This window comes from Hyposmocoma kahamanoa, unplaced genomic scaffold (genome assembly GCF_003589595.1).
Source record: "Hyposmocoma kahamanoa isolate Upper Pololo Valley unplaced genomic scaffold, ASM358959v1 160, whole genome shotgun sequence".
Lineage (NCBI taxonomy): Eukaryota > Metazoa > Arthropoda > Insecta > Lepidoptera > Cosmopterigidae > Hyposmocoma > Hyposmocoma kahamanoa.
In genome coordinates this window covers 6,265,415-6,292,424 of record NW_020653575.1, presented here as the reverse complement: position 1 = coordinate 6,292,424, position 27,010 = coordinate 6,265,415, and the positions used below count along the sequence as shown (strand labels likewise).

General features: G+C 37.2%; 1 protein-coding gene across 11 annotated transcripts in view; it reads right to left on the bottom strand.

The window, feature by feature from the left end:
- The window catches only part of LOC113240681 (ataxin-2 homolog), a 76,613-nt gene that overhangs the window by 33,250 nt on the left and 16,353 nt on the right, over nucleotides 1–27,010 (bottom strand). For all 11 annotated transcript variants that reach the window (XM_026478050.1, XM_026478051.1, XM_026478053.1 and 8 more), the window contains exon 3: nucleotides 267–447. In XM_026478050.1, coding sequence (XP_026333835.1) covers nucleotides 267–447 — 181 coding nt within the window. The remainder of the gene's footprint in view (nucleotides 1–266; nucleotides 448–27,010) is intronic.

Genomic DNA, 27,010 nt, shown 5'->3' with positions numbered 1-27,010 from the left:
ACGTATACACTCATAGCCCCGCACCCCTGTGACGCGGGTGCCATGGATACACACATAGACAACGACAAAATTACATGCAAACTCACAAGAGAAATAGATGTAGGCCATACAAATATTTCTCTCGGCCTGAAAATCGAATCCGGGACCTTTGCGTGGCATACCAGCATGGTAACCGTTCGGACACGTAACTACTTAAATGTAATGTTGGGTTAATGACAGCTACAATAGATTTTAATGACAGAATTTGAGATAAATTTAGTACCAACCATTAAACTTGCTAGAAATAGCGCTATCGGTCTGGAACACATCGTGGGTGGCGTACTCGAGGTCAGAGTCTTTAGCACGGATGGAGACCACATCCTGGGGCTTGAAGATAAGCTTCTCCACGACCGAGTCCACCGCAACCACGCCTTCTTGATCTACGCGGTGCGCCACTTCTAATACCACCTGGAAAACAACAAATAACGAAATGATTAATAATTTTGTAGGTTACCTATCAGTAGGCCGAAATGACATTTTCCAGAAATAACATTTGGTAGAAATTTCATAACCTCGAAAGTAATTTTGAGAGAAAATTGTTTTTCCTTTTGAACCTTTTTTTTTGTTAATCCGGGGGAATCTGCTTACAGATACCCCGGCCCCGCGGGGGCAGATTATGTGAGACTGGACTGAACCCTGAAGGGGAGCTGCCCGACGGCACCCCCGGAGTGTTCCTTTTTTTATTCTAATGTAAGTGTGCATTTGACATTTGACCTCCATCTCACCTGATGGAAAGTGACGATGAGGTCAACGATGGAGCATGCACACCTAGAAAATGCCTATTCACTCTCGCCTTGAAAAGGTTCAAGTTATGACGTTTAGGGAACAAGTCTGCAGGCAGGGAGTTTCACCCCATAGCCGTTCGCCATATAAATGTGGAAGCGTAACGCTTCGTGCGAATCTTTGGAATATCCACAACGTAGGGGTGGAAGCCAAGCCTACGCCTAGTCCCCCGATGATGGAAAGGGGAAGGCGGAATTAAATCATGTAATTCCATCGCACGCTCTCCGTGATATATCCTGTAAAATACCGATAAGCAGGCAACTTTACGGCGGTGTTCAAGGCTCTGCAGCTTCGCCTCTACTAATTCCGAGTCACCTATAAGCCTCTTGGCACGCTTGTCAATTGAATCCAAGGTGGCCAGTTGATATGTAGCAGAGCCATCCCAAAGGTGGCAACATTACTCCATACACAACAGGACTTGTGCTTGATGCAGCTGAAGCAACTGTCCCGGTGTGAAGTAACGCCTCACCCTGGAAAGGATGCAAAGCTTCCTGGCTGCATTTTTGGCCATGGATTCAATGTATCTGGTCCATTCCAAGTAGCTGGAGACGGTCGGCTATCGGTATGGATATATCACGAAAAGTCGTTATCAACTCAAAGGCACTGCCTTGAGCGTCAAATGTAAACGGCTAACCATGGACTCACGATAAGACTGGATTTCCTCTCCACTGACCTTTGCATTGGTCAAGTACCTATCTACAACTGTGCTGTCATCAGCATACGCAAAGGTACCTGGAATTAACATATCATTGATATGCAGCAGAAAGAGAGTTGCAGACAGTACGGAACCCCGAGGAACCCCCACATCGTGCTGGGCAACGAACTACCCCGAAACCTAACTTAATCAAACCTAATCGTGTCTTTGCGATAAACACTCAACATATCCTGAAAGAACAACTGTTAAGTTATAATTCGGTGTAATGAAAACTCAAACAAACGTTATTTCGAACAAAAATAATTTCGACTTTGTGATAGGTTACCATTTTTAGATTGTACCTAGCAATAATTATTATGTTTAGCATGATGCGTTCAGAGCGAGAAGGATGTGCATGCTCCGAAATGTTAAAATGACTTTTGTTTATTTTTATGTAGTTTATTTTGTGCACAAAATAAAGAAAAAAAAAACAGAGTCCAGCAGCTGCTCATAGTATCGCCGTGTACAACAACCATGGGGTACATGGAAAAAACCTTGTAGCGTACACCGACATTAATTTGGCACATTAATTAGGTGAAGCAGTGCCTACAAGGCCTAATATTTAAAACCAGACGCGACTATTCAACCGAATGCATTTACACAGAGCTAGACAACAACCCTTTTCAGAGTCTCCACTTTACTTTCAAAACCAGCTCTTAATCGAATATGATAGAAAAACAGCTTAAAAGAAGATTAGGTAGACGAAGTACTTTTTTCTAGAGGTTTTTTGTTATAATAACAAAAGTGACGGGTCGAGCAAGTCGTGCGCCTGATGGTGAGCGACACGTCTGTCCATAGCAGTCGTAGTGCTGGTCAAAGCACATAACCGCAAAGATTACTTGTTTGTACACAATGAGACATAAGTTGAAAAGTGGCAGTAAATTCACCAACATAAGGTGGCACTACTTTCCTGGACGAACTCTTCCACAAGGAGTTTTGCTGCCATCACATGGTGGTATGTAACGGAACGTAAATCTGTTGAGGCCCTTAAATTCGTACCTGAGAAGCATTACAGTGTAAGCGCCATTTTTGTAATTTTACGGGGGAAGCGATTTTGTTTGTACGACAATTAGGGTAGTTCGAAATGTTGTACTTAAAAGTCAATTAGTTTTATTTCAAGCCATTCTAAATATTGTAAATGTTGCATTTCGACACAAAATCGCATCCCCTGTAAAATTACAAAAATAGCACTTACAGTGTAATGTTTCTCAGGTACGGAAATATATGTAACATAACAGTGACAGATACTGACTTATGCTCTGTCCACACAGAATTTTTGTAATGTACGAGTTCATATGAATCCTGCCACACAGAAACGGCCGCGCGTCGACCGTGCAATCCCGGTCGTTCAGTGTGGCAGGGTTCATTATGAAGTTCAGTAGGGCTTGCACGACAGGGCGCGACTTGCGCGAGTTACTGCTATTCTCCCTTAATATGTCGTTCTCGCACAAGTCGCGCCCTATCGTGCAAGACCTAGAGGGGGTCTACTCAGTAATACTCGACCAAGTCAAACGATAATGTCAACCATGAAACTTCATTCGCATCATGCGTATTTTAATTCCGTCGAGTGTTATTTATTTGACAGTAATTTTTTCGGAGGATGTCGATGGAGAATGGGAGTAGACTCCCAGGATTCAATACAATCACTCGCGTCAAACGACAACTTTGCCTTGCCTTGCCTTGCCTTGCATAACAAATAACTATTATTATGCAAGGCAAGGCAAGGCAAAGTTGTCGTTTGACACGATTGTATTGAAACTTGAGCAAGCGAAGTAGTTTACTATGTCCTCCAATTTTTTAACCACGAGCGAGGCGAGGGTTTCAAGACACGAGACGCAAAACACTTTACTGTCGAGCGAAACACAACTTTTCACCTCACTATGGCGAGGAAAATGGTCGATGAAAGAAAAACAGCTGAACTATAACAAATCAGTTTTTCATCACCGCTAGACTCAGACTCGCTTATGTTTTGTTTCTTTTCAATTTATTACAGTACAATTCAATCCAAAGTATTGAAATTGAAGTGATTAAAATGAAAATTTGAAAAAAAGTTTATTGAGTTCTTAAGTTTTCGCGATTGTTACACTTAGGAAATGAAACTATTTTTCCGGATTTAAATTGCGTATATTTGTTTTTTCAAACAAACCGACGTTTCGGGCCCTTTACAGGTCCCATGGTCACGGTTGACAGTCAACAAAGTTGAAAAAACAAATATACGCGATTTAAATCCGGAAAAATAGTTTCATTTCCTAAAAAAAGTTTAGTTTTGGGTGTGTTCTGAATTTACACCACATACGTTTTCTTCTTCTTTGTATTATAATTTTATGTGGTTAACGAAATTATTTTAGTTCTTCGACAAATTAAAATAATCCAATAAAGAAAATTAGTGTTATGGTTGTCAATTGAATGTCCACAATAATAAGAATAAATTATACCAACTGTTAATATTATATAAATACTTAATGTACTTATGACGAATCGCGTTTCGGAACGCGTCACTATTTTTTTTAGTCACAAAAAAAAGTTTTGTCTTGGGATGCGTTCTGAATTTGCATCTCATCAATTTTTATTCTCGCTTGTACTTATAATTTTGTGTGATTATTGAAATTATTTTAGTTCTTCGACGAATTAAAATTAAATATTAGTTATATATAAATTAGTTATCGTGGTCAATTTAATATCAACCATAATAAGAATAAAATATACCAAGGGATCTAAATACTCAACATAACTTACACTACATAACTAATGTAGGACACATCACGTACATATATAATGTACGACAAATCACGTAGTTGAACGTGTCATTATAATTTATTTTTTCATCGAAGGAAAAAGGCAGGTGCACCAGGGTCCATCGTCAGGTTCGAATTTGAAAATCCTTTTCCACGCTAGCGTGCAAAAGCGCTTTTGCGCGCAGTTTTCTAATAAGAAAGAAAGCCTTTCAGAGCTAGTGAGGTGCAAAAAAACTATTTATACACGATTTAAGTCCCGAATTTAAAATCAAATAATGTGTGAAAATCATGAAGTTTAAATTGTACAAAATAATCAACACGCTTATTCAGCTATTATTTAATTTCGACTGTTGTTAAATATGAAGAAATTAGTTCCAGTCAGAAAGCAGGACGTACGTAGGTCAATATAATAACTTCGTACGCCTTTACAGACATAACAACTACATATAAGAACAACAGTGGTACTATCATGAGAACGGAAAGAAAAATAATGCATTAACAATAATAAAGTGAGGACAATCGAGGGTATTCAAACGTGTGTGTTTACATTAGCAGGGTGTCGAAACAAATATTTAGGCCGTCAAATATATCAAGTAGTTATGCACTTGAGTTTTTTTGTCTTCGCGACTTGAGAACGTATCGGCTTTTATGTCGAGTACCTTTTTAAAGAGGACTTCGCTTTACAATTCAAAACACTTTGTCACGATATCGTCTCTACTGGGATTCTTAAATATCGATACCAGATGTATCAACTAATGTAAGGGACAAACCACGGCTTTTCAGGAGAGCCAAAAAACCATTTTATTTTTTATAAATCTGCCCATAACTTTGTACTGTCTATTCCAATTTTGATTATGTCTAGAGCAAAGTTTCTTAGAATTTCCTCTTCTTTCATGCTATAAACGAAAGATTTGGGAACCCGGTGGTTTAATAGCATGTCCCTTACATTAAAAAAAGATGTTTAGTTGTGCCTTACGTTACCAATATTGTTATGTGTAAACCGTCGAGCATGGTGTTCCTTTATAATAGAATTACGTATAATTTTCTATTTATTTTCCTGCTTACACTGCTATACCTAAATTTTAATAATACCAATCGATAGAGCGGGAACTTCCGAATCCAATGTTATATGTAACTCATTTTCGACAAAATGTCCCTTATGTTAATTGATACTTCTGCCCCCGTAGCATGGCTACGCATGATAGTCGCGACACGCGCGATAAAATTGAAATAAGCGCTATTGGCTATCTAAATTAAATCTTATTGATACAGCCAATAGCGCGCGCTTATTTCAATTTTATCGCGCGTCGCGACTATCATGCGTAGGCATGCTACGGGGGCTGGTATCGATATTTCTAAACAAGGCAAGGAGACTGCATTTCGGAAATTTGAAAAATGTAAATCGTATTTATGTTCGACATATGCATCATATGTATTATAAAAAAAACAATTCGATCAGATTGGGGATGGGTAAGTCCTTAAAAAGGGCCAGGTTGAAAGTAAGAAGAAATAACGCGCTTGTATAAGACTGATGCGAGTGGAGGAGGTGAATGAGGTTTGTCAGGAGAATTGCAATTGGAGTTTTATGGTCTCTGCACCAAATGGGAAACAGGTATTGGCGCGTATTCGTGTACCGTTTACATTCTCGGGTTTCTCTCAGAGAAACAGTTTAAGGAGACTGGTATCATGACTGTGGGATAACAGTACATTTACTCAAATATTTTGTATGCCCGTAAAAATATACATAATTTAATTAAGAAAGAAGATATCCATATTATTAACTTTAGAGCTAAGTTCAAACTCATGGTACCACGATTTCGTTTGACTAAGGTAAACGATTCTTTAGTGCGAACGGTATAAGTTTCTACAATAAGATTCCGGAGCATATATTAAGATTATCATTTCCTAAATTTAAAACGTACAATAAATGTGTTTTAATTGAATAGTCATATTATAAAATTGAAGACTACGTGTTAGGTAAAGTATGGAAAGACAACATGAGTCTAGATTCCACACAATTATGATTTAAAGTGTATTCCATAGCATTTAAGTTTATTTGAAAAAACAAAAGCAATCCCTAGTTTCTTGCTAGTTCGTGTCACGGAGGTCAGCGCAGTAAACGAGCAGTAGCTAAAAAATGTCCTTTTTAAATGTGTAAATATTTTACCTATGTAGTGATCATTTGACTTTGGATTTCTTTGCAAAAATACGATAATCAAAAAGTCGTTTTCAAAACCTCCACATCTAGCGCCCATAACCCAACTGCTAAACCACCGAGATCGTCAATTATCCAAGGTGGAAATTTGAAATGTCGTAAGGGACATTTTGTCGTAAGGGAAAATGTCCATTATGATAAAATATCAAATGTCCACCGTCGATATACGGTTAATAATATTGCTGACGGTCGTAATCGACTTGTTCCATTACGACATTTCAAATTTCCAACGTCATAATAGCACACTAGCCATCGTCGAAACCAATCGGTGGTCGCTTAAAACTCGTAAACTTGGTATGACAGCCGTTTATCGCTGTCATCTCGTCCCCTTCACTTTCGTTCAGCTTAGACATAAAACGTACTAACTTTTAAACACAGATACGCTTATACCGTATTATAACAAGACAAGTAGTGCAATTCCCGTCCGTTGTCACATAACTACAGGTTGTAAAAATTTTTTGAAAAAATAAAGGTGTTCATGCCCAGTATTCTCGTGCTTATACAGTAACAAAATTTGTCAAATATAGTGTTTACGTCATAGATGGCCCTACGGCTAAAAAGACGTTAAAAATCGGATACACATGATCCGACAACAAGCACATAGAAGAATTCGTGAAGTCCGCTGGTTCGTTCCGTGGCTTAGTTGGCATAGCGTATGGCACGGTTTGCTAGAAGACGTCGATTCGAATCCGGCCGGATTGAAGGATTTATTTTTTTCTAACTATTCGATCTTTGTATTAATAATTATAATAAACTAGTGGAGTAATTTCACAAAAAATTATTGAATACCATGGTGTTTAAAAATCCTGTCATTCAATAAAACACTTAATTACAGTGCTTACATAGTTATATTTTTATATATACCAGCATCGAGAATTGGTATCTCGATTATTCTGATCAATTTTGTATTTGATCTTAAATTAGACGTGCGTATTATTACCGACTTCAAAAAAGGAGGAGGTTCTCAATTCGACTGTTTTTTTTTTTGTATGTATGTGAAAATATTCCACCTCTAAGGGTGGTAAACTAGGGGATGAATAACTTTCGAGGTCGGTTTTTTAACCGGAGATTAGGTTATATTGTTAACTTTCATTACTGAACATTTACCGTCATGTTAATTTGCAATTGTAATTTTGGTATGTTATTGATTTTAAATTGTTAGTTTAAAATTATGTAAAAGATTGTAGCTGAAACCGAGAAACAGAAAACACGCTGTCACACGTAAGGCGATAGTGGAGCCATCTTTATCGGAAATCAAGAATATTATGTATATACCTGTCATTGTTTTAGATTAGAGGTGTTTTAAAATCTGTTCAACCACACACACGTCTTCCGTTTCACGATTTTGTGTCATGTTTTAAATACCGAGCGAACGCTTAAATACTATATTTTTTGTATAACATCAAGTGACGGTACGAACAAGTCGTGCACCTGGCGACGCGCGTCTCCATTAACAGTTGTAGTGCCACTCAGAGCTTTAAATCGCAAAGATCTTAAGGGCACAGCCACTGCGCCTGTCACCCTGAGACATAAGTCAAAAAGTCTTCTGTGCCTGTAATTTCACCAGCACCTTCAAACCCGGAACGCAGTAATGCTCACATTACTGCTTGGTGGCAGAAATAATACGAAACTCATCATTACGTATAGATAACGCCGTATGTAACGTTATATATAAATTTTGCAATATAATTTTAAAGTACATACGTGAGTTTTGCGTGGGTTTATGACATGCGTGATAGGTTTTTATATTCATTTTTCGTTTATCAGCATTCCTATTTTTATTTATTTGCCTATTAGAAAAACCAATCGACTGTTCTCGAGTTCTTAGGTTTTCGTGTTATACATAAGAAATGAAACTATTTTTCAAACAAACCAACGTTTCGGGCCCTTTATAAGTTCCATGGGCACAGCTGACTGATCATGTTACTAAATTGCACGGGAATTAGACTATTGATTTGCCTAGTCTCAGTTTGTACTCGGGCAATAATAGAATCTGTGCATAAGAATGCAGGCTATTGATTTACTGAAGGCTTTAGTGACCTTTCTTCGAAATGAAAATTTCTTCGTGATATTTCCATTCACACTAAATATTTAACTATGCAATTAGAGGATCTATCTACATTCGTTCTCTATCCGAAATCCGTCCAAAACATTACTGTCAAGTAAGTAATACTCGACCAAACAAAAAAAATTCACTCGTATCACGCGCCTTTTAAATTTGGTCGAATTGAAGGTATTCTCGACTTCGGAAGACGGAATTCGGATTTAGTGCGCAATAACTCATATAAATAGTACTACGACCACTTCAATTACTGCCAAATAAGCAATACTTGGCCAAATGAAAAGACGCGTGATGCGAATGAAGCTTCATACTGGATACTTGTTTTTTAATTTTGTCGAATATTACTTATTTGACAGTAATTGTTTCGGACGGATGTCGGATGGACATCGAGAGTAGACCCCCTGATATGAATCGGATGTAGCGCGAGAACGCTCTCATTCTCATAGCCGTACTTTCTTTTATACAAGAATGTTGACGGGATCAGCCCGCAATGATAAAGTGTAATTAATATATTTAATGAATATAAGTAGGTACTATGGCATACACAAATGTAGTGTCATTTTTGTGTGCGGTAGTTTAGAACCTTGCTTTTTCGGTTTGCACCTTTTTTACAATAAAGTTGTTAAGTTTTTGTGTGATTTAATTTTATAGACATTCCGAGAGACACGTGGAAGGGTCATTGCCAATTTCAGCTTCCGTGAGTTAATGTATCTGCATGAAGTTTGATATCTTCACACGAGCGCGTGTTCAAGTACAATATCGACACAAGTGCGCACACATTCGCATCAACTGTGTAATAGTAGTACATTATCTCCGTTCTAGGAACCGTGTTGTTGCCGCGATATTTAATACCGTGCTACGTGGTGGCTGGGTCGATATTCGTCCGCAAACGACGTGAAAGTAATAATAAGTGCCGGATAAAACTCGCAGGAAATCTGTAATGGATGCTGCGACAGTGTTTTGTTTTATATTTATGACGTTATTTGTAACCCTTTGACTATAATTGGCATGTGTAATGAATGCACGAAAGAATTGACAATCGATAGCATATTCAGACAAAATTAGTAGTAGTAGAGCTCCTTGTGAAAAGATTTTTCTTATGTCTCAGGGTGTCGGGCACATGTTATAACTCAAAATATGTGAAAATCAAGATTATATCATTATTGAACGTAAAATTTGATTCTCTACACGTCAAAAAAACCTTTCTTCTTTCTTCTTCTTCGTCTTTAGAATATCGTAAGAAACAACTAATAGATATCTACTTGACTCAAAATGAGACACGCTTTATGTGAGCCAGTTCTGGGCAAAATAGTTCTTATTCAAAAATATAAAATTATTTTTTCCCTTTTATTTCTAAATATATTTGGCAAGTAGGTAATTATTTGTAATAAACTGTAACCTGTACATACATTTTAATTATCTTTCTCGGGAAACGAGTAATTCGTTTTTCGTCGATTCTGAGAAAATGGACTTTTTGAGTTAATACACTATTGTATTAACAGTGCGATATGTAATGTGAAATAAGTACATATTGACGGAACTTGTTTCGTTGCACTGGCACTGGAAGCAATATTAGAACAAAAGTGTACAGTTTAATGTGTTGTAACCTGTACATCACCATGTTACATGTATATAGTGAAAAAGAAGTTTAATAAGCCTTTATCCTCGGGAAGACAAAGGAATGAACTAATCTAAAGTGCCACATTTCAGATTACAGAATAATAAAATAACACATGTAGATGTAATTGAACATAACCGTTATCGAACGATAAGAGTTGCTGTGGGCAACAACCAGTTCGGTATAAAACTAAGTTATAATTTTATTGCTTTATTTATAAATGTACAAACGGGTCTTACAATTGAGTTAAATAATTTTTCTTTTATAATACCAAGTGACGGGATGAATAAGTCATGTGCCTGGTGGTAAGCGACACGCCTGTCCATCACAGTTGCAGTGCTTGAAATCACAAAGATGTGCACTGCCAGACTGCCACAGCGCCCGTCATCTTGAGACATAAGTTGATAAGTACCATGTTCCTGTAATTTCACCAGCAGCCTTGGGGCTCATTCCCTTGTGTCGAAGTCGTGGTGTCTTCCCTTTCACAGTGCCGAAGCGGCTACGAGCGGGTAGATCCACGCGTCGAAATCGCAAACAGACGCTAGATGCTAGACCAAGCACTGTGAAAGGTACGGGCGGACCGAACCAATAGATCTACCCGCGCACTGTGAACGCAACGAGCGTCTACATACATTTGATTTACACGCCGCCACGCTGAATAAGGCCATCAAAATCGGACAGCAGTAATGCTCATAACACTGCTTGGCAGCAAAAATAGCTAAGGTGGCAGTAATTCAATTTTTTTTTAAACCAACGGACGGCAAGAGCAAGTGCCCCTGGTGGTAAGTAAGCTACACGCTTGTCCATGACAGTTGCAGTGCCACTGAGAGCTTTAAATCACAATGTGCACTGTCACTACGCCCGTCACCATAAGACAAGTTGAAAAGTCCCATGTTCTGTAATTTCACCAGCACCCTTAGTCCCAGTTATACGAAGCGAAAGTATTCGCGCGGCCGTCGCGCGGCGACCGCCCGGCTACCACGCTTTCACGTACATTAATGGCGAACGACAAGCAAGTCTCGCCCGCGCGCATAACCGTAATGGTCACATTACGGTTTGACGGTAGAAATAGGTGCGTTGGTAGTACTTCTTTGGACGAACTCTCTCACAAGGAGCTCTACTATTACTAAGAACTATAGAGTTGTATTAATACATTCTCAAACTGTAATATTGTGGCAGACTACCACATCAATTTTCTGGTCTCAAACTAGGGAATTCCCTGAACTAGGAATCTATGAGACACCCAGAACATCCAGACCAGTACAAATATAGAACATAATAATTAATTAATTTTAATAATAACTTTTGTACCATAGTGAAACATAGAATGGTTTGCATTAACATGCCTATCATTTCCTAAGATTATTTTATTTCCTCCTATTTCCTCGGGTCATGTATTTCTTATCAACTTATGACGAACCTTCATGAAAAATGATATTTGGTATGTAATGTAATGATAACAATATTATAATCAACGAGTTGTTAATTTTATAATTATTGTGTATTTTTCATTTTTGTTTTGACGATTTCAATATAATTTCATATATTTCGTGGCCTTACTTTCTCAAACTGGTATCTTATTAAGAGTGGTTATTCAGGAGATGGCAAACCGTTCTATTAATATCAATTTCTTATCAATTTGGATGCGTTATTTTAAGAATAGGTAAAAGCCAGTGTGTGAATATGAAGGAAATGAGATGAGAAATTAGCCGGCATTTCTATATACAATCCATTTTTTGCATTTCACTAACTATGTGCTTCAAAATACGAGTTTGAGAAAGTTAGGCGACAATTTGACATATAGTGCTATATATACTGTAATATTATATTCATCATAATAAATAATGTTTTAACGTGACCTAGTACTAAATATAAATAGTGTAACAATAAGTAACAGCGTCGGCAGGGCTATAAAGAGCGTAAAAGCGCAATACTGTGTTTATTGATCTGACCTAGTTTCCATTTCGTAGGGGTCGCCGCAGATAACCCAAACGCAGTAATGCACTCACTACCGTTCCGGCTGCGGACGGATACGGATGAATACAGGATGTAAAGATAGGGCCAGGTATATAACTTTGTTGAAAAATTAAACCACGAAACTATCTTACATATCCATACAGGGTGTAAACTTTAAGTGCGCCCAGGCGATTCTTCCGTAAATATAATTAATACATACCAAACTCCTCTAAACTGATATCAAAAGTCCATTACCTGACGTGTAACACGGCATCAATAACTTTTTTTTTTAATGAAAACTATAAATATCCAAAATGTTAACGTTAAACGCATTCATATATTTAATATGTAACATTTACCTTCGAACAACCTGCTTTGAATACAAAATTTTGTACTTACTTAAAAATAAATATCACTTTGTTTTTATTCAATTAAAAGATAGTATTATTACTTTGCGTCAGTTACCTTTTTAAGTAGGTCAACTAAAGTCTCTCTGCAAATGTCATGTTAAATGTATGGGAGCGTTTACCGTGAAAATGTGGATATTTTTAGTTTTATTTTAAAAATAATTTATAAATAATATTTTTTTTACTCGATTAGGTAACGAATTTTCGATATCAGTTTTAAAATGTTTTGATATCTTTTCACACTTAACGATTACACCCTGTATAAAAAAATAGAATATGTTATTATGTTTGTAGGTCTTTGGGCACAAAAAATAAAGCGATATAGATATAGTTGAAGAAATACTATTTGCACCGATGAATGTTATCTTCTGGAATGGCTTATCCTTTCTATTACACCAGGGTAATAAAACCTTAAACCATACATAGACTTAATGATTTTGGTTCATCGTACGACTCATTGGCGCGGTAAATGCATTTTCCGAATTCATGTTTTCAATTATTTCTTGACTCATAAGGTCGACTGTCGATTCTATTCATATTAAATCAACAAAGTTAGTGCCACATAAAGATTATCAAGTTAGAATAAAGTGGCAATGCGTAAAAGTCTTTGCACTATACAGTGCCATCGTTGTTTGCAAACTAGTTGTTTGCACTACACAGATGGCACGTGTTTTACCGCGACGGCTCACTCTGTTGTCCTATTGTATTCTAAAGATGTAGCGATAAGACGAATCGGTGCAAATAATATTTCGCCAACTATAACTCTCGCTTTTATTTTGGATTACTAAAAAGACCTCAAAAGTTCTTGGAATTACACCTATTTGCCAAGTTTTATTGAAATAGGTTACCGGAAAGCAGTGGCGGATTTGCCCTAAGGCCCAGTAGGCCTGGGCCTAGGGCGGCCAATCGTGAAAAAACCGTTTTAAATGTTTTATTTAAATCTGAAACCTTCGAAAATATGAAAAACAAGCAGCTATTTTTGTTAACTAAATTTCTGAATCGATTTTGACAAAAGTTGGCAATAAAATAATTCATTATGTAATCTACCAATAGGTATATGATGAGTGCTGAGAAAGGGGCAGCTGGTAATGATTACATGGCCTGGGCCTATTGCGCCCAAGACTGCAAATCCACCACTGCCGGAAAGTGTGCGAAACCGGATTTATCCCCATGTTAATAATAGGGGTTAAAGTATGAAATTGCCGATTTGTACTGAAAATCTAAATTGTTTATTTTTTAAATTTTTAACAAATTTATTTAATCAAAATAGTTGCCATTATTATCTATACATTGCTGCCATCTAATGGGAAGGTTATTAATGCCTTTGCGATAGAACTCCGACGATCTAGACTGCACAAACTGTGTGAAAGCATTTTGTACTGCCTCCTGGGAAGAAAACTTCTTGTCACGTAGATAATTGTCCAAATCACGAAAAAAATGGTAGTCCGTTAAAGCAAGGTCTGGTGAATACGGAGGATGACGAATGGTTTCTAACTGCAGTTCCTGAAGGGTCAAAATGGTTTCTCGTGCTGTGTGAGGTCTCGCGTTGTCGTGCAGCAATAATGGTGAAGATCGATTCATGAGTCGGGGCTGTTTTACTGCTAGTTTTGTCAACATGGTTCGGAGTTCGGCACAATAGACATCTGCCGTTATTGCTTGACCAGATCGGAGAAAACTATAGTGAATAACACCATGCTGAGACCACCAAACAGTTACCATTACCTTTTTATTGGTAAGTTTTGCTTTAGGACACTGTTGTGGCATTTGACCTGGGGTCAGCCATTGCATTTTTCTTTTCCGGTTATCATAAAGAATCCACTTTTCATCACATGTTACAATTCGATCCAATATTCCTTCATTTCTGTACCGGTTCAACAAGGCAACACAAGTTTCAACACGCGTTTCTTTCTGCAGATCAGTCAAATCATGAGGCACCCATTTTTCGTATTTTTTTATTTTATTGATTTGACGCAAGTGAGTCAATATTGTGGGTAAGGTAACGTTAAACCATGCCGCTAATTCCTGGGTAGTTTGACTAGGATCGGCTTCCACTATCTCTCTTAATTCATCGTTATTCACCTGTGTGGGCGGTCTTCCTCGTGGCTCGTTCTTTAAGTCGAAATTTCCATCACGAAAGCGTTTAAACCAAAATCGCACGGTGCGTTCATTAGTAGACCCCTCTCCAAACGCAGCATTGATATTGCGGGCTGTTTCTGCCGCGTTAGTTCCGCGTCGGAACTCGTATTCAAAAATCACTCGAATTTTCGCAGTATCCATCTTTCTTGTCTAAATTGAATAACAAAAACAATTGAAAGTCGATATTCAAATGTTTCAAATTTAAAAAAAAAAAATCACAGAAACCATTTGAAAAAAGTTTCATTCGAAAACCTCAAACCATGAAGATTCTATGAAAATTCAAAGAACCTATTGCAATAAAACGGCAATTTCATACTTTAACCCCTAATAATATATTTCCTTCAAATTTAAATGGGAACAATACTGAGGTATCTCATTTCCAACAAAAAAAATCTTCAAAATCTGTTCACAAATGCCGACCGGAGATCGCGTAACACACAAAAAAAATACAGTCGAATTTAGAACGTCCTCCTTTTTTGAAGTCGATTAAAAAATAAAGCAACGTTATTGGTTGACGGGGTCTGTGTGGTTCTTAGGCGTTTAATTTAGGCTTATAATTTTATTTTTTTTTAAACCGACGTCTAAAACTTTGCTTATTAAGCTCAGGCCGTACAGAGGCCGGCCGCGGAAGCGTTCCGGGCGCGGGAAATTCAATGAATTGAAGCGCGCGTCCGCGAGTTTCTGTGTGCCAGTGTTCATATAAACTCGTACATTACACAAATTCCCGCGCCCGGAACGCTTCCGTGGCCGCCTTGCGTGGTCAGACCTTTGGCCGTGAACATTGCCGCGGCCTCCTCAACTACATTTACACAGATGGAAGTTATTGTCTAAACGAAATATCATCAGCCTAAATACAAGGTAGCCGCTGTACACTGTTGAAGAGTTTCTCTCATTGGTCTGCCATTTTCATCATCAGATCAACTCGAGGACACCATATAATTTTAATTCCACTGGAATTACACCTATGTGCCAAGTTGTGTAAAAACCGGTTAACGGAAAGTGTTTTTTTTTTAAATAAAATATCCAGTGACGGACGAACAAGTCGCTCGATGGTAAGCTACACGCCTGTCCATAACAGTCGCAGTGCCACTCAGAGCTTTAAGTCGCAAATATCTGAAGGGCACGACCACTGCGCCCGTCACCCTGAGACATAAGTTGACAAGTCCCATGTGCCTGCAATTTCACCAGCACCCTTACCCTTTAATACCGGAACACAGTAATGTTGACATTACTGCTTGGCGGCAGAAATAGTTAAGGTGGCAGTAATTTACGCTTTTATGGAATTATAAAGACAACTGCCCCGTAGCATGGGTACGCATGATAGTCGCGGCGCGCGCGATAAAATTGGAATAAGCGCGCGCTATTGGCTCTCTCAATCAGATCGAATTTAGATAGCCAATAGAGCGCGCTTATTTCGATTTTATCGCGCGCGTCGCGACTATCATGCGTAGCCATGCTACGGGGCAGTTGTCTTTATAATTCCATAAAAGCGTAAAAAAATACACGATTACCATGAATCTAAAACTTTTTTATACTTTATCATATTGCTCTGCTATTACAATAGTGTTGTAACTAAAAATTGTGAAAAAAAACGTGAAATTCAAGATATAATTGCTGAATATAAAATTTGATTCTCTACACGTCAATAAAACCGTCGTTACAATATTGTAAGAAAGATTTAAAAGATATCTACTTACTCAAAATGAGACAAACCTTCAAAACTTACAAAACAGTTCTTACTCAAAATATGAAATTACTTGTTCCCTTTTATTGTTAAATATATAAGGCAAGTAGAAAACTGTTAAGATGCCTGTGATAAACTTTAACTTACGATTATATAATTTTTTTGTTATATTAATTCCTTTTTATCAATTCTGAAAAATTACAGTTTTTAAGTTAACACACTATTGTATTAACAGTGATATCACACAGAAAAGTAGGTAATGTTGAGCCAAATTTAATCTAAAAAAATATAGATAATATTAATTATTATTTTATTTTCATAGGTACTTTAAGAAAAAAACCGACGCAAGACAAAAAACAAATATTTTTACAACACTAATCTGAAGCCATTCAAGGGAAATTAGAGTAAAAAGGCATTTTTTAGACAAACGCGTATCATTGTCCTTTACATATGTAGCTTGACATCAGATGAAACAGTGGCGTCTAATTTATATAAAAAAAATTATACCCAAATGGGTAATTCCTGATAAAATTATTTTTGTAAACACGAATGTTTACATCGCAAACAATGTAAATGTGATTGAGTTGTGTATAGCTCACATATTTGCCAATTACTTATAATGTGATGTTAGTGCAATTTGAATTTCGTTAATATGAATGACTTTAATTCCTAAGTTTGTACATATTTAGTAGCTATAAATCTCGCTACCAGTAATAATAATGCACACACTCAACATAGCCTCGCACTAGGGAAACCCTGTGTCGCGGGTGCCATGGACACAAACATAGACAACCACAAATTACACCCAAACTCACGAGAGAAATAAATGTAGGTCACAAATATTTCTCCCGGCCCGAAAATCGAACCTAGGACCTCTGCGTGGCAGTCCGGCATGGTGACCGTTCGGCCACAGAGGCAAAAAAACAGAAAGGAAAACGTCATAATAATAATATCGACTCATCCGTAGAAGAAAGATCTATGTCCAAGAGTACTTCTTCTTAGGACATAGTACATTTCGTTTGTTCTTCTTCGCTGTGGATGTCAGATCGACCGATGTTCGGTTTTGTATTTCCGAAACGAAATAAGATATATAAATTCTCAAAACATCTTTACATATGCCTTAGTTTGAATAACGAAATTATTCTCGTAACGGGCTTATTTTCTTTTCGCTGTATAATCACATCGGACTCTGTTCTTCGGATGAGTCGATATGAAACCTGCGCGTCGAAGATAGTTCACAACTCTTAGGAATCGTTGATCGTGTGGGTTTAAAATGGATCTCCATTAATAACTGGCATTCACAGATTTTGAAGAAAAAAAAGTTAGCTAAATTTAGTTTTAGTTTAGTTAGTTAAATTATATCTTAATTGTAAGTTTTTCATTTTCCCTGGGATCCCCTCTCAAATTCTGACTTCTTGGTGACAATGAGACTGATACAGACTCCTAGACTCCTTTGTACATTTTCTTTTCTGGTTGTCAAGTTGACGATGATGTGTTGATTAGGTGCATGTATTGTGTCAAGTGAAAAGTCGACGTTTATTTGCAGAAAATAATTAGTAATTTGCGATAGCCGAAACGAACCCGGAACAGCATCAGGGACCAACTCGAGAGTAACCTTTCAAACAAAAGAAGAATTTTCAAAATCGGTGCACAATTGATGGAGAAATTAGTGAATACACGGACATGCCTATAAAATTTAAGGATTTCCTTCGATTTTCGTGGGATTCACTCATCAGATTCTGACTTGGTGACAATGGGACCACCACGAGAGTGCATCCTTTCAAACAAAACAAGAATTTTCAAAATCGGTCTACAATTGACTGAGATATCTGAAAACATGCATACAGCCGAACGTATAACCTCTTCCTTTTTTTTAAGTCGGCTAAAAAGGCAACTTTCACCGAAATTTTTTCTCATGCTATTCGTTCCTATTCTGGTAAATATCAAAGGTCTACGGAATCAACTGACGTAAGAGTATTACAAATGTAAGAAATCACAAAAAGCTACCATATTTATTGTTTTTCTATATTTATGATTATGACATTTGTTCGACACGAATCTCACGCTATGTTGATTCAATGACCTAGTGTTAAATGCAGCAGGTCCTTACGTATTGATATTTTTATACCAACATCGCGGAATGGTATCTTGATTATGGAGTACGATTATGAAATAAAAATGAAATGTTGAACATGTACAACACCCACACCTATAGCTCTGAACTAGACAAACCCTGTGTCATGGGTGCAATGGACACAAACATAGACAACCACAAATTACACCCAAACTCACGAGAAAAATAAATGTAGGCCATATTAATATTTCTCCCCGCCCGGGAATCGAACCCTTCCGGGGTTCTCTCACTCTCCGTGGCAGCCCAGCAAAGTAACCGTTCGGCCACAGAGGCAGTTAAACAATGAAGTTACAACATTGACTTACAATTATATGGACATCGGGTCCGCGCTAAAAAGTGTCCGAACTTATAGGGCGTTAAAATCGTATACAGAGCGTCATTCACGCTTTAGTCTTCGTTTGGTCGACTGACAGCAAAGCAAGCAAAATTAGACAGTACTGCGATGACATTACATTTGAATTCAACGTTTTAGCTTTTTCATATTCCTTTACATGTCACTACGTTTAAATAGGTTGATTTGGGACATTTTTTTTCGTGGTTTTTGTATTAGACCCGTCGTCCATTTATTTGTAAAAGAGTTACAATGATTTCAAAAAAATTAACAGAATTGGGGCCCACATAATTATGTATTTGATTGCCGCTTCCTGCTCCAAGAACAATAAATACGTGATAAAATGCCTACATGCCCAATGGACTGAGACCCTATGGTAATACAAGAAGATTCTTACGCACTATTTACTCGTACATTATGTACTTCCCGCAACGGATGTTACATTGCATTAGATTCTAGTGGTGGGACGAACAAGTTGTGCGGTGGTAAGCGACACGTCTATCCATAACAGTTGCAGTGCCATTTAAAGCTTTAAATCGCAAAGACCTCTAAGGCATTGCCACTGCGGCCGTGACAAAGACAAAGTCGATAAGTCTCATGTGCCGAAATTTTCCATTCAAGGCGGATGACATAGGCATGGTGGCATATTCCCTGAACGAATTCTCAGAAAGATTCTGCTGCTAAATTTGCCATTGTCATCAACTCGTGAAGTTATAATCAACAAGATATTCAACGGCCAATCATTAAGAATGAGAAAAAGTATTCGCTCTTTCTTAATAAATTGAAATTATACCTAATTAATAAATGTTACTACAATTGAAGTGAATATTTAAATGACAAAATAGTAGATTGTACAACAAGTGCATAAAACGCGTCATTTAGATACTTAAGTCGAGGGTAAAATGGGTTTTATAAACGAGTTATACACTCTGCTTTTCACTTCGATTGCGAGGAAATTAAACATTAATATTACAAATAAACGATTATTCCGAGAAAGTATTCACTTGATTTTCGACCCTCCAACGCATGAAATTTTCATACGTGTTAAGATAAAGTTGCTTAGATTTAGGCGGCAATATCTGCTCAACGACGTTTGTCGCGTTCCTTTCCATTAAAGAGTTTGGTGTGAGTGTAATTTCCTCTTCACTTGACGACATTATTTCGCGTAAATTGTAGAACAATTTCGAATTGCAACACAACTATTGCCACGAAAAAATAAGAACATTGGCGGGAAATGTACTACTTTTTTTTCTACACGTGACTCACGTCGGACTACATAATGGTCAGTTATATTTTACAAGCTTTTATTTTTTAAGCATTTCTATTTCTTATAACTTATTAGAACTACTGTTGCCTACGTTTTTAATTTTGTAATATAACGCGGATTAAAAAATAAAAGTAAAACTTCATTTTATAAATTTCTGGTGTGCGTGGCTGTTGGCGCAGGCGTCATTGCCTCGGTCTTAAACGACGATTTTATTTTATGCACTAGAGCATAAAATTCTATTCTATGCAGCCTACATCCAGCATAAATACGAACTTCAAGAGCATGATAAGTGAAAATAGTACTGTAAATAAATTTTAATAATGAAATCAATACATAATAAATAAATCTTGAACTATGTTATATATTCTATATTATTGTAATTTAATCGAAATTTTCTCAGTGACATACTTTTATTATATATATCAATATATATATATATATATATATATATTGATAGTGAACAATAAAGTGACAAATCTAAGCCACGGCCTGACTCTGCTCTTGTTGTTATCCCGAAGACAGGGCTCATGTGTAACATTATTTTAATTTTAAGACCTTATGTATCTTATGAAAACAATAAATATATTGAGTATTGAGTCATCTGCTACATTACCCCGATGGAGTTCATACGATTTCTTAGGGATGTGAACTTTTCACCATGATGTTTTCTGTAACCGTTAACGAGGATATTACTACTTAACATTCACAAAAATACATAATTTAGAAATTACAAGTCGGTAACGCAATTGAGAAGCAATAGTTATTTGTTATGCAAGGCTGCAAAAGTTGTTGCTTGACACGAGTGCTTGTATTAAAACCTGAGCAAGCGAAAGATGCTAGGATTCCAAAATAGAATCATGAGCGTAACGAGGGTTTTAAGGCACGAGACGCAAAACAACTTGTTGCCGAAGGAAACACACAACTTTTTCACCTAAGTTTAGCGAGGAAAATGGTAGATGAAAGAAAAACAGTTGAACAATAACAAATCAGTTTTAATATACAAAATTAGTTATCGTTGTCAATTTAATGTCAACAATAAGAATAAAATATAACAACGGATTTATATTACTTAAGGAATGTATTTACGGCAAATCGCGTAGTTAAACGTGTCATTATGTTTTTTTTATCGAAAGAAAAAGTTAGGTGCATCACAGTCCATCGTCAATAAGTAACTCGAAATCTCTTTACACGGCATTACTATTATTTAAAGAAATAAATTTGGTTCTATGAGTTTAAAAAATACAAATGTAATAAAATAATAAATCATCAGCTCATCGAATTGTAAGGCATGTAGAACAAATGTTATTTGTTTTGTATGATAGAAATAACGCGTTAAGTGTTTCTGGGTTATAAAATTGCGAGATGTTTGAAAAAAATTACGATTATAAAGTTAGATTAGAAAACGGGATTTTTCTTCAATTTACATTTTTATTTTGAACTAGCTGGCACCCGCCACTTCGTTTGCGTAAGCGCCCAGTTACACGACGAGTACCACGCTTTCAGGTATATTACTGGCGAATCTCAATTCTATTTACTAGGCAACAACATTTAAATTTCTCTGAATAATACAACCGCGCGGTCGCCGCGTAGACCAAAGACAAGCCAACCTCACCCGCGCGGCCGGGATGCACATTTAAGTTAAAACGAAAAGCTAAATAAATAGAGTATATTTTGCCATGACAGTTAAAAGCACGCGGTCGCTGCGCGGCGGCCGCGCGGCGTGGGGGCGATGAAATTCGTGTCGAATAAACGCGCTCTAAGAATAACTACTTAGAGTAGCCTACCGCATTATACTAATTTTCATAGTTTTATTGATTCTCCATACAAACTTTCATCCACACATTTCACTCCCTTTAAGATTTATTTTTGTGACAAAGAGTAGCCTATGGCTCAACTCACACTGGCGCAGTCGAAACTTCGCGTCTTGTTTTTCAATTACAACGACTGTCGCGACGACGATCGCATTAGTACGCCCGGATTACAGTGTGGTCGGCGTCTGACGCGCCCAAGTAACGCGCGTCTCCATATTTGCATAACACAAATTTGTACCTTAATAAAGGGAAAATATGCTGTAGGCGAAAAACATGACGCGTCGCGACGCTTCGACTCCGCGCCAGTGTGAGTCTAGCCTATGTCCTTCTCTTAGGTAGGTCCTATCTATCTCTATACCAAAATTCAACAATATTAGTTCAGAGTTTTAGTAGCAATAGAGTTCCATGTGAAAGAGTTCGTCAAGGGAAGTACTGCCACCTTACCTATTTCCGCCGCCAAGCTCACATCCGCATTACTGCTTCCCGGTTTTGCAAGATAAGTGTGAAATTACAGGCATATGGGACTTGTCAACTTATGTCTTTGCGTGACAGGCGCAATGAACAGGCGTGTAGTTTACCATCAGGTACACAACTTCTTCGTCCCGTCACTTCGTATCATAAAAAAAAACATCTAAAATCAGTCAGCCGTGACCACGGGACCTGTAAGAGGCAATGTGAAGAATGAAGTTTCATTACGTGAGTTTGAATTTGATCGAGTGTTACTTATTTGACGGTAATTGTTTCGGACGAATGTTGGATGGAGAGTACGGGAGTAGATCCCCTGTTAAGAGAGCGATTGCTTTGTTTGAAATAACAACAAGTTCAGGATGCTGTTCCGATTTCCACCTTTCTGTAGCGCGTCAACCATGTCTGCTGCGAAACATGTAGACGATTTCTACGATATCATGCGAAAGCGTAGTGGATCGCTACTCCATCGCATGCGTCTTAGTACGAACAGCATCTTGAGCACATTGGTGGAAAGAAGGAGTCCCCAATGCTGGGGCGGTGGAAGCGCTTACACACTGCTGCCAATGCGTAGGCAGTTGTCCCGGCATTGGCTGGGTACGTTATGTTCCCGTCCTAATACCTATAATTTTGTTTTATTTTATTATTTTAAACATAACACTAGCTTAAGTATTTTTCTTCACTAACAAATATTATGGATGAATGTGTCAGAAATAAATGAATTGTTATTATAAGCGATTATATATTTGAAAATTAGATTAATTTCCAAACGACAGCCTTTATATGGTCATAAAATTCTCCGAGCTCGCCTTAAAAACCATAAAAATTTGTCACTATACTGTATGAACAGAAAACCTCCCAACAACCTGGTTTTATCATCCCTCCAGAGCAACAACCACCAAACTGCGATCTGCGGTGGCAGGTGTGGAAGTCCTTAAACCGACTTCACACTCAAGAGGCAAATTGTGTAAATGGGGTTACAGGGATGCTACTCTAACTTAGGTGAATGCGGTGCCTCAACACAGTCCATGAAGCACTTACTGTTGTACCCCTTGTGCCCTAATACCTGTACGAGGGAAGAAGTCGCAACATACTATTAAAAGTGAATATAGTCCTAAAATATTTTTATTGTACTAACCATAGCACGTAAGAAAAATTTACTGTATTATTTACGTTACTATGGACTGAAATAAATAATTCCACCCTATTCTAATAAAAGAAGTATTGACACGATAAGAAGAATTTGCAAATCTATAATAATCGAGAACCTGAGAATTGGTTACCTTCCTTAAGAGGGCTCCGAGCTTCTGGTGCTAATTGATTTTAGGTATTCCATACGCTCCGTGTATGTGTGTGTGTGTGGTATACGTTTTTACGGCCGTGTGTAAGCGACACAACCTCCACGTCTGACGGCCGAAGCAGGACTAAAAAGGACAGGCGGGAAGCGTGGCGGATAGTATGGGCGGGCCGCGAATTTAGGTATTTCCTTCGTATTATTAAAACAAATACATATTTTGGTAATGTACGGAGTATAAGTTATAGAAAAGATGTACTTTTGTTATTATTCAAAAACTGATGACTTTCTCGTAAAGTATTCACGCCATACTAAGGGTCGTATTCTAGAACTCGACTAAATGCTCAAGTTAGAATTGCACTGGAAACACAAGCACTGGAAATACGACCCTAACGGCAGGAACTTGAGTATGATTTTGAGTGCTTTAAACCATACTCAAATCCTGACTTGAGCATTGAGTAGAGTTCTAGAATACGACCCTAAGGGTTTATTTTGTTTTTTACAGATAATTTGGAATTTTTTTTAGTAATCGTGTTTCTAAAGGGTATGATTTATAGACTGAATCCTTAGACATCTTTTACATTAATTTCATAACTAAAGCTTTACTAATAACGATACAGCAAGGGATCAAACGAAAGCAATTATTTCGCGATTACGTATCGCTGCCTCGGCGCAGTCTTAATGTAAGAAACTTACTATGTAGTAGTAGCAAAGCGTATAAAAGCGTAAGAAACGTTTAATTAAATCATTTCTTATAACTTCCCGTAAATACAGTTACAAGAAGCTATGGTGTTGTGTCTCGGTACAGGAAGCAAGTAAGTTAATCACAATCATACGCGAACTCATTAAATTATGATAATTCTGAACTAGTTATTTGTTTATGGTGATTAGTTATTTACAAAGAGTTTTATTAGAATTGCTTTGAACGTATGGGATTAAAACGGAGATCCATTAATAATGAAGCAGAGGCCGTGGGTTCGAACGGCTTGCACGCCTGAGGTAAATATAATTTGACATTTACCATGAGCTTTTCGAACAAGGAAAACGTTGTGATGATACGTGCACATCGAAAGTTCTCAACCCTCGGAAAAGTGTGAAGTTCCCAACCCGCAATGGGCCAGCGTGGCGGACTATGGCTTTAAACCCCGCCAGACAGGAGACCCGTGCTCTGCATTGGGACGTATAAATGGGTTGATATTCTTGTTATATAATAATCACGAAATAACAAGCACAGTTGTGGAATGTCCAATAAAATTGATGTCATATTATATTGTGGGGAGGAAGGCAAAAGTTGGAATAATTAACAAAAGAACACAAGAGCTATTTATCAGTTCCGAATCCAAGACATGACGGTCCTAAATGTCACAGAGACCATTTTATCTCTATACTCTGGTCAATTCGATGTAGAAAAAAATGTCAACAAACAAAAACATATGATTTTTAGGGTTTTCATCTCAGACTCTTTCACATTACCACAATTTCAATATTTTCCCCCTAAATGAACTAGATTATGGATAATACTAAATCTTGAAGTCATGTTTATAATGAATATTGTTCAACACAAGTTTCAAATCCCCATAAAAATTACCAGTAATTAATTATTTGTAAAACTGTGCCATCCCTAGTGACTTTTAGATTTGAAGGGAGAGATTGCAAACATTCGAGTTCTGGTGGTAATTCAAGTTCAGAATCGGAGATAGATGCTGGATAATATAATATGTGGTAAATTAATATCAAATAAAATCTTACCATTTTGTTTCTTTTCATCTACCATTACCTACCATCTTATTTTTATTCATAACTCACACGTATCAAAACGTATTTTGTAAACTTTATAATAATAATTGGCTAGGTAAGTATTACTTCTACATAACTCAATTACCTACTTACGTATTTAAATTCCAATTAAAGGAGTATTGAAAAAATGTTGTTTTTCTATGCCATCATTAGTTGCCTAGCAACGTTTTGTTATTCAACGTTCTACATCGAATTTGGCTAGAGTATAGATGTACAAGCATTATTCGCATTTTCTCGGATTCGAATGGGACTTACTGCACGAGGGACTTCCGGAGCGGGTCCGAGTTTATATAGTCTCGGTTTCGGAACGAATTCTCGGATGTAATGTGCAAACGCGCCAACACGAAGACCATTGTAACAGATAGACTGTACTTAATGAGTTTAGATTTTAATACAAGTTTATTGACTATCACGATGTTGTACTATCATGATATTCAATTTTTTTTTTGTAAATTATGTACGGGTCACGTACAAGATTTAGACGCTGAGTTTGCGCTCTACTTTACGTGAATCGACTGATTCACATTTTATTATAATTTAGTTGATTCAATAACTCTGTCGCAATCGGTCACATAAGCATCCATATAATAACTTGTATTTAAACAAAAATAAAACTTTACGATTGTACGTCAACTCTATAACTTAACTAACTACAAACTACAACTAACTACAACTAACTTAACTACCTACAATCAAGACGTCAAATCCCATACAAATTACTTCACTTGTTTGTTATAATTAATACAAAGATCGAATACAGACAAAAATTCATTTCGATCCGGCTGGATTCGAGCCTGCGTCTTCAGCATACCAGTCTGATGCTCGACCCAACGGAGTTTTGTGTGTGCTTGTTGCAGATCTTTGTTTTTGTTTCTTTTTAACGATTTTTTTGCCGTAGCGCTATCTGTGAAATCTATTCAATCTTAAAGAAATCTATCAAATCTATCAATTTGATAGAAGAAATCTATCAAAGTTTTTCTTCATTCAACCTTTACAGCTACCAGCGACTGCCTTGACCAGCGCTTTACTATTAGTAATGTGATATGGACTACCACGACTTTTACTATCATGATTATCTTTTTTTTGTGACATTACTTAACTACTTTATTATAATTATTAATACAAAGATAGAACATCAGTCTAAATTTTGTTATTTAAATATCGTGCATGGGAAAAATATAAACTACCGAATCGTATTGTTTTTCGCGACAGCGTAGAAAAATCACGATGAGTCAGTTATTGAAAACACACTGACCGATAACGGGTATCTAATGGCATTTACAGCTTTACCGTTTTATTTGCGTAGAGATCGCGTTTGACGACCTCGGTGGCTCTGCGGTTAGCAATGTGGGCAAGGAGGTTTGATTTTGAGAAGGATCATTTTGGGATACTTTTGTAATATTAGTTCAGTGATTATTTTTTTGTTGGAAAGAGGGGTACACATGGAAAGAGGGGTACACATGCGACAGGAGATGTTGAATTTTGCGCATTAAAAGTACCAAATTCGTTTTAGCGGAATAACTCTAAAACTAAAGGGATTAAAAAAAAATCCGTAGTGACAGTTGTCGATCATGCATAAATA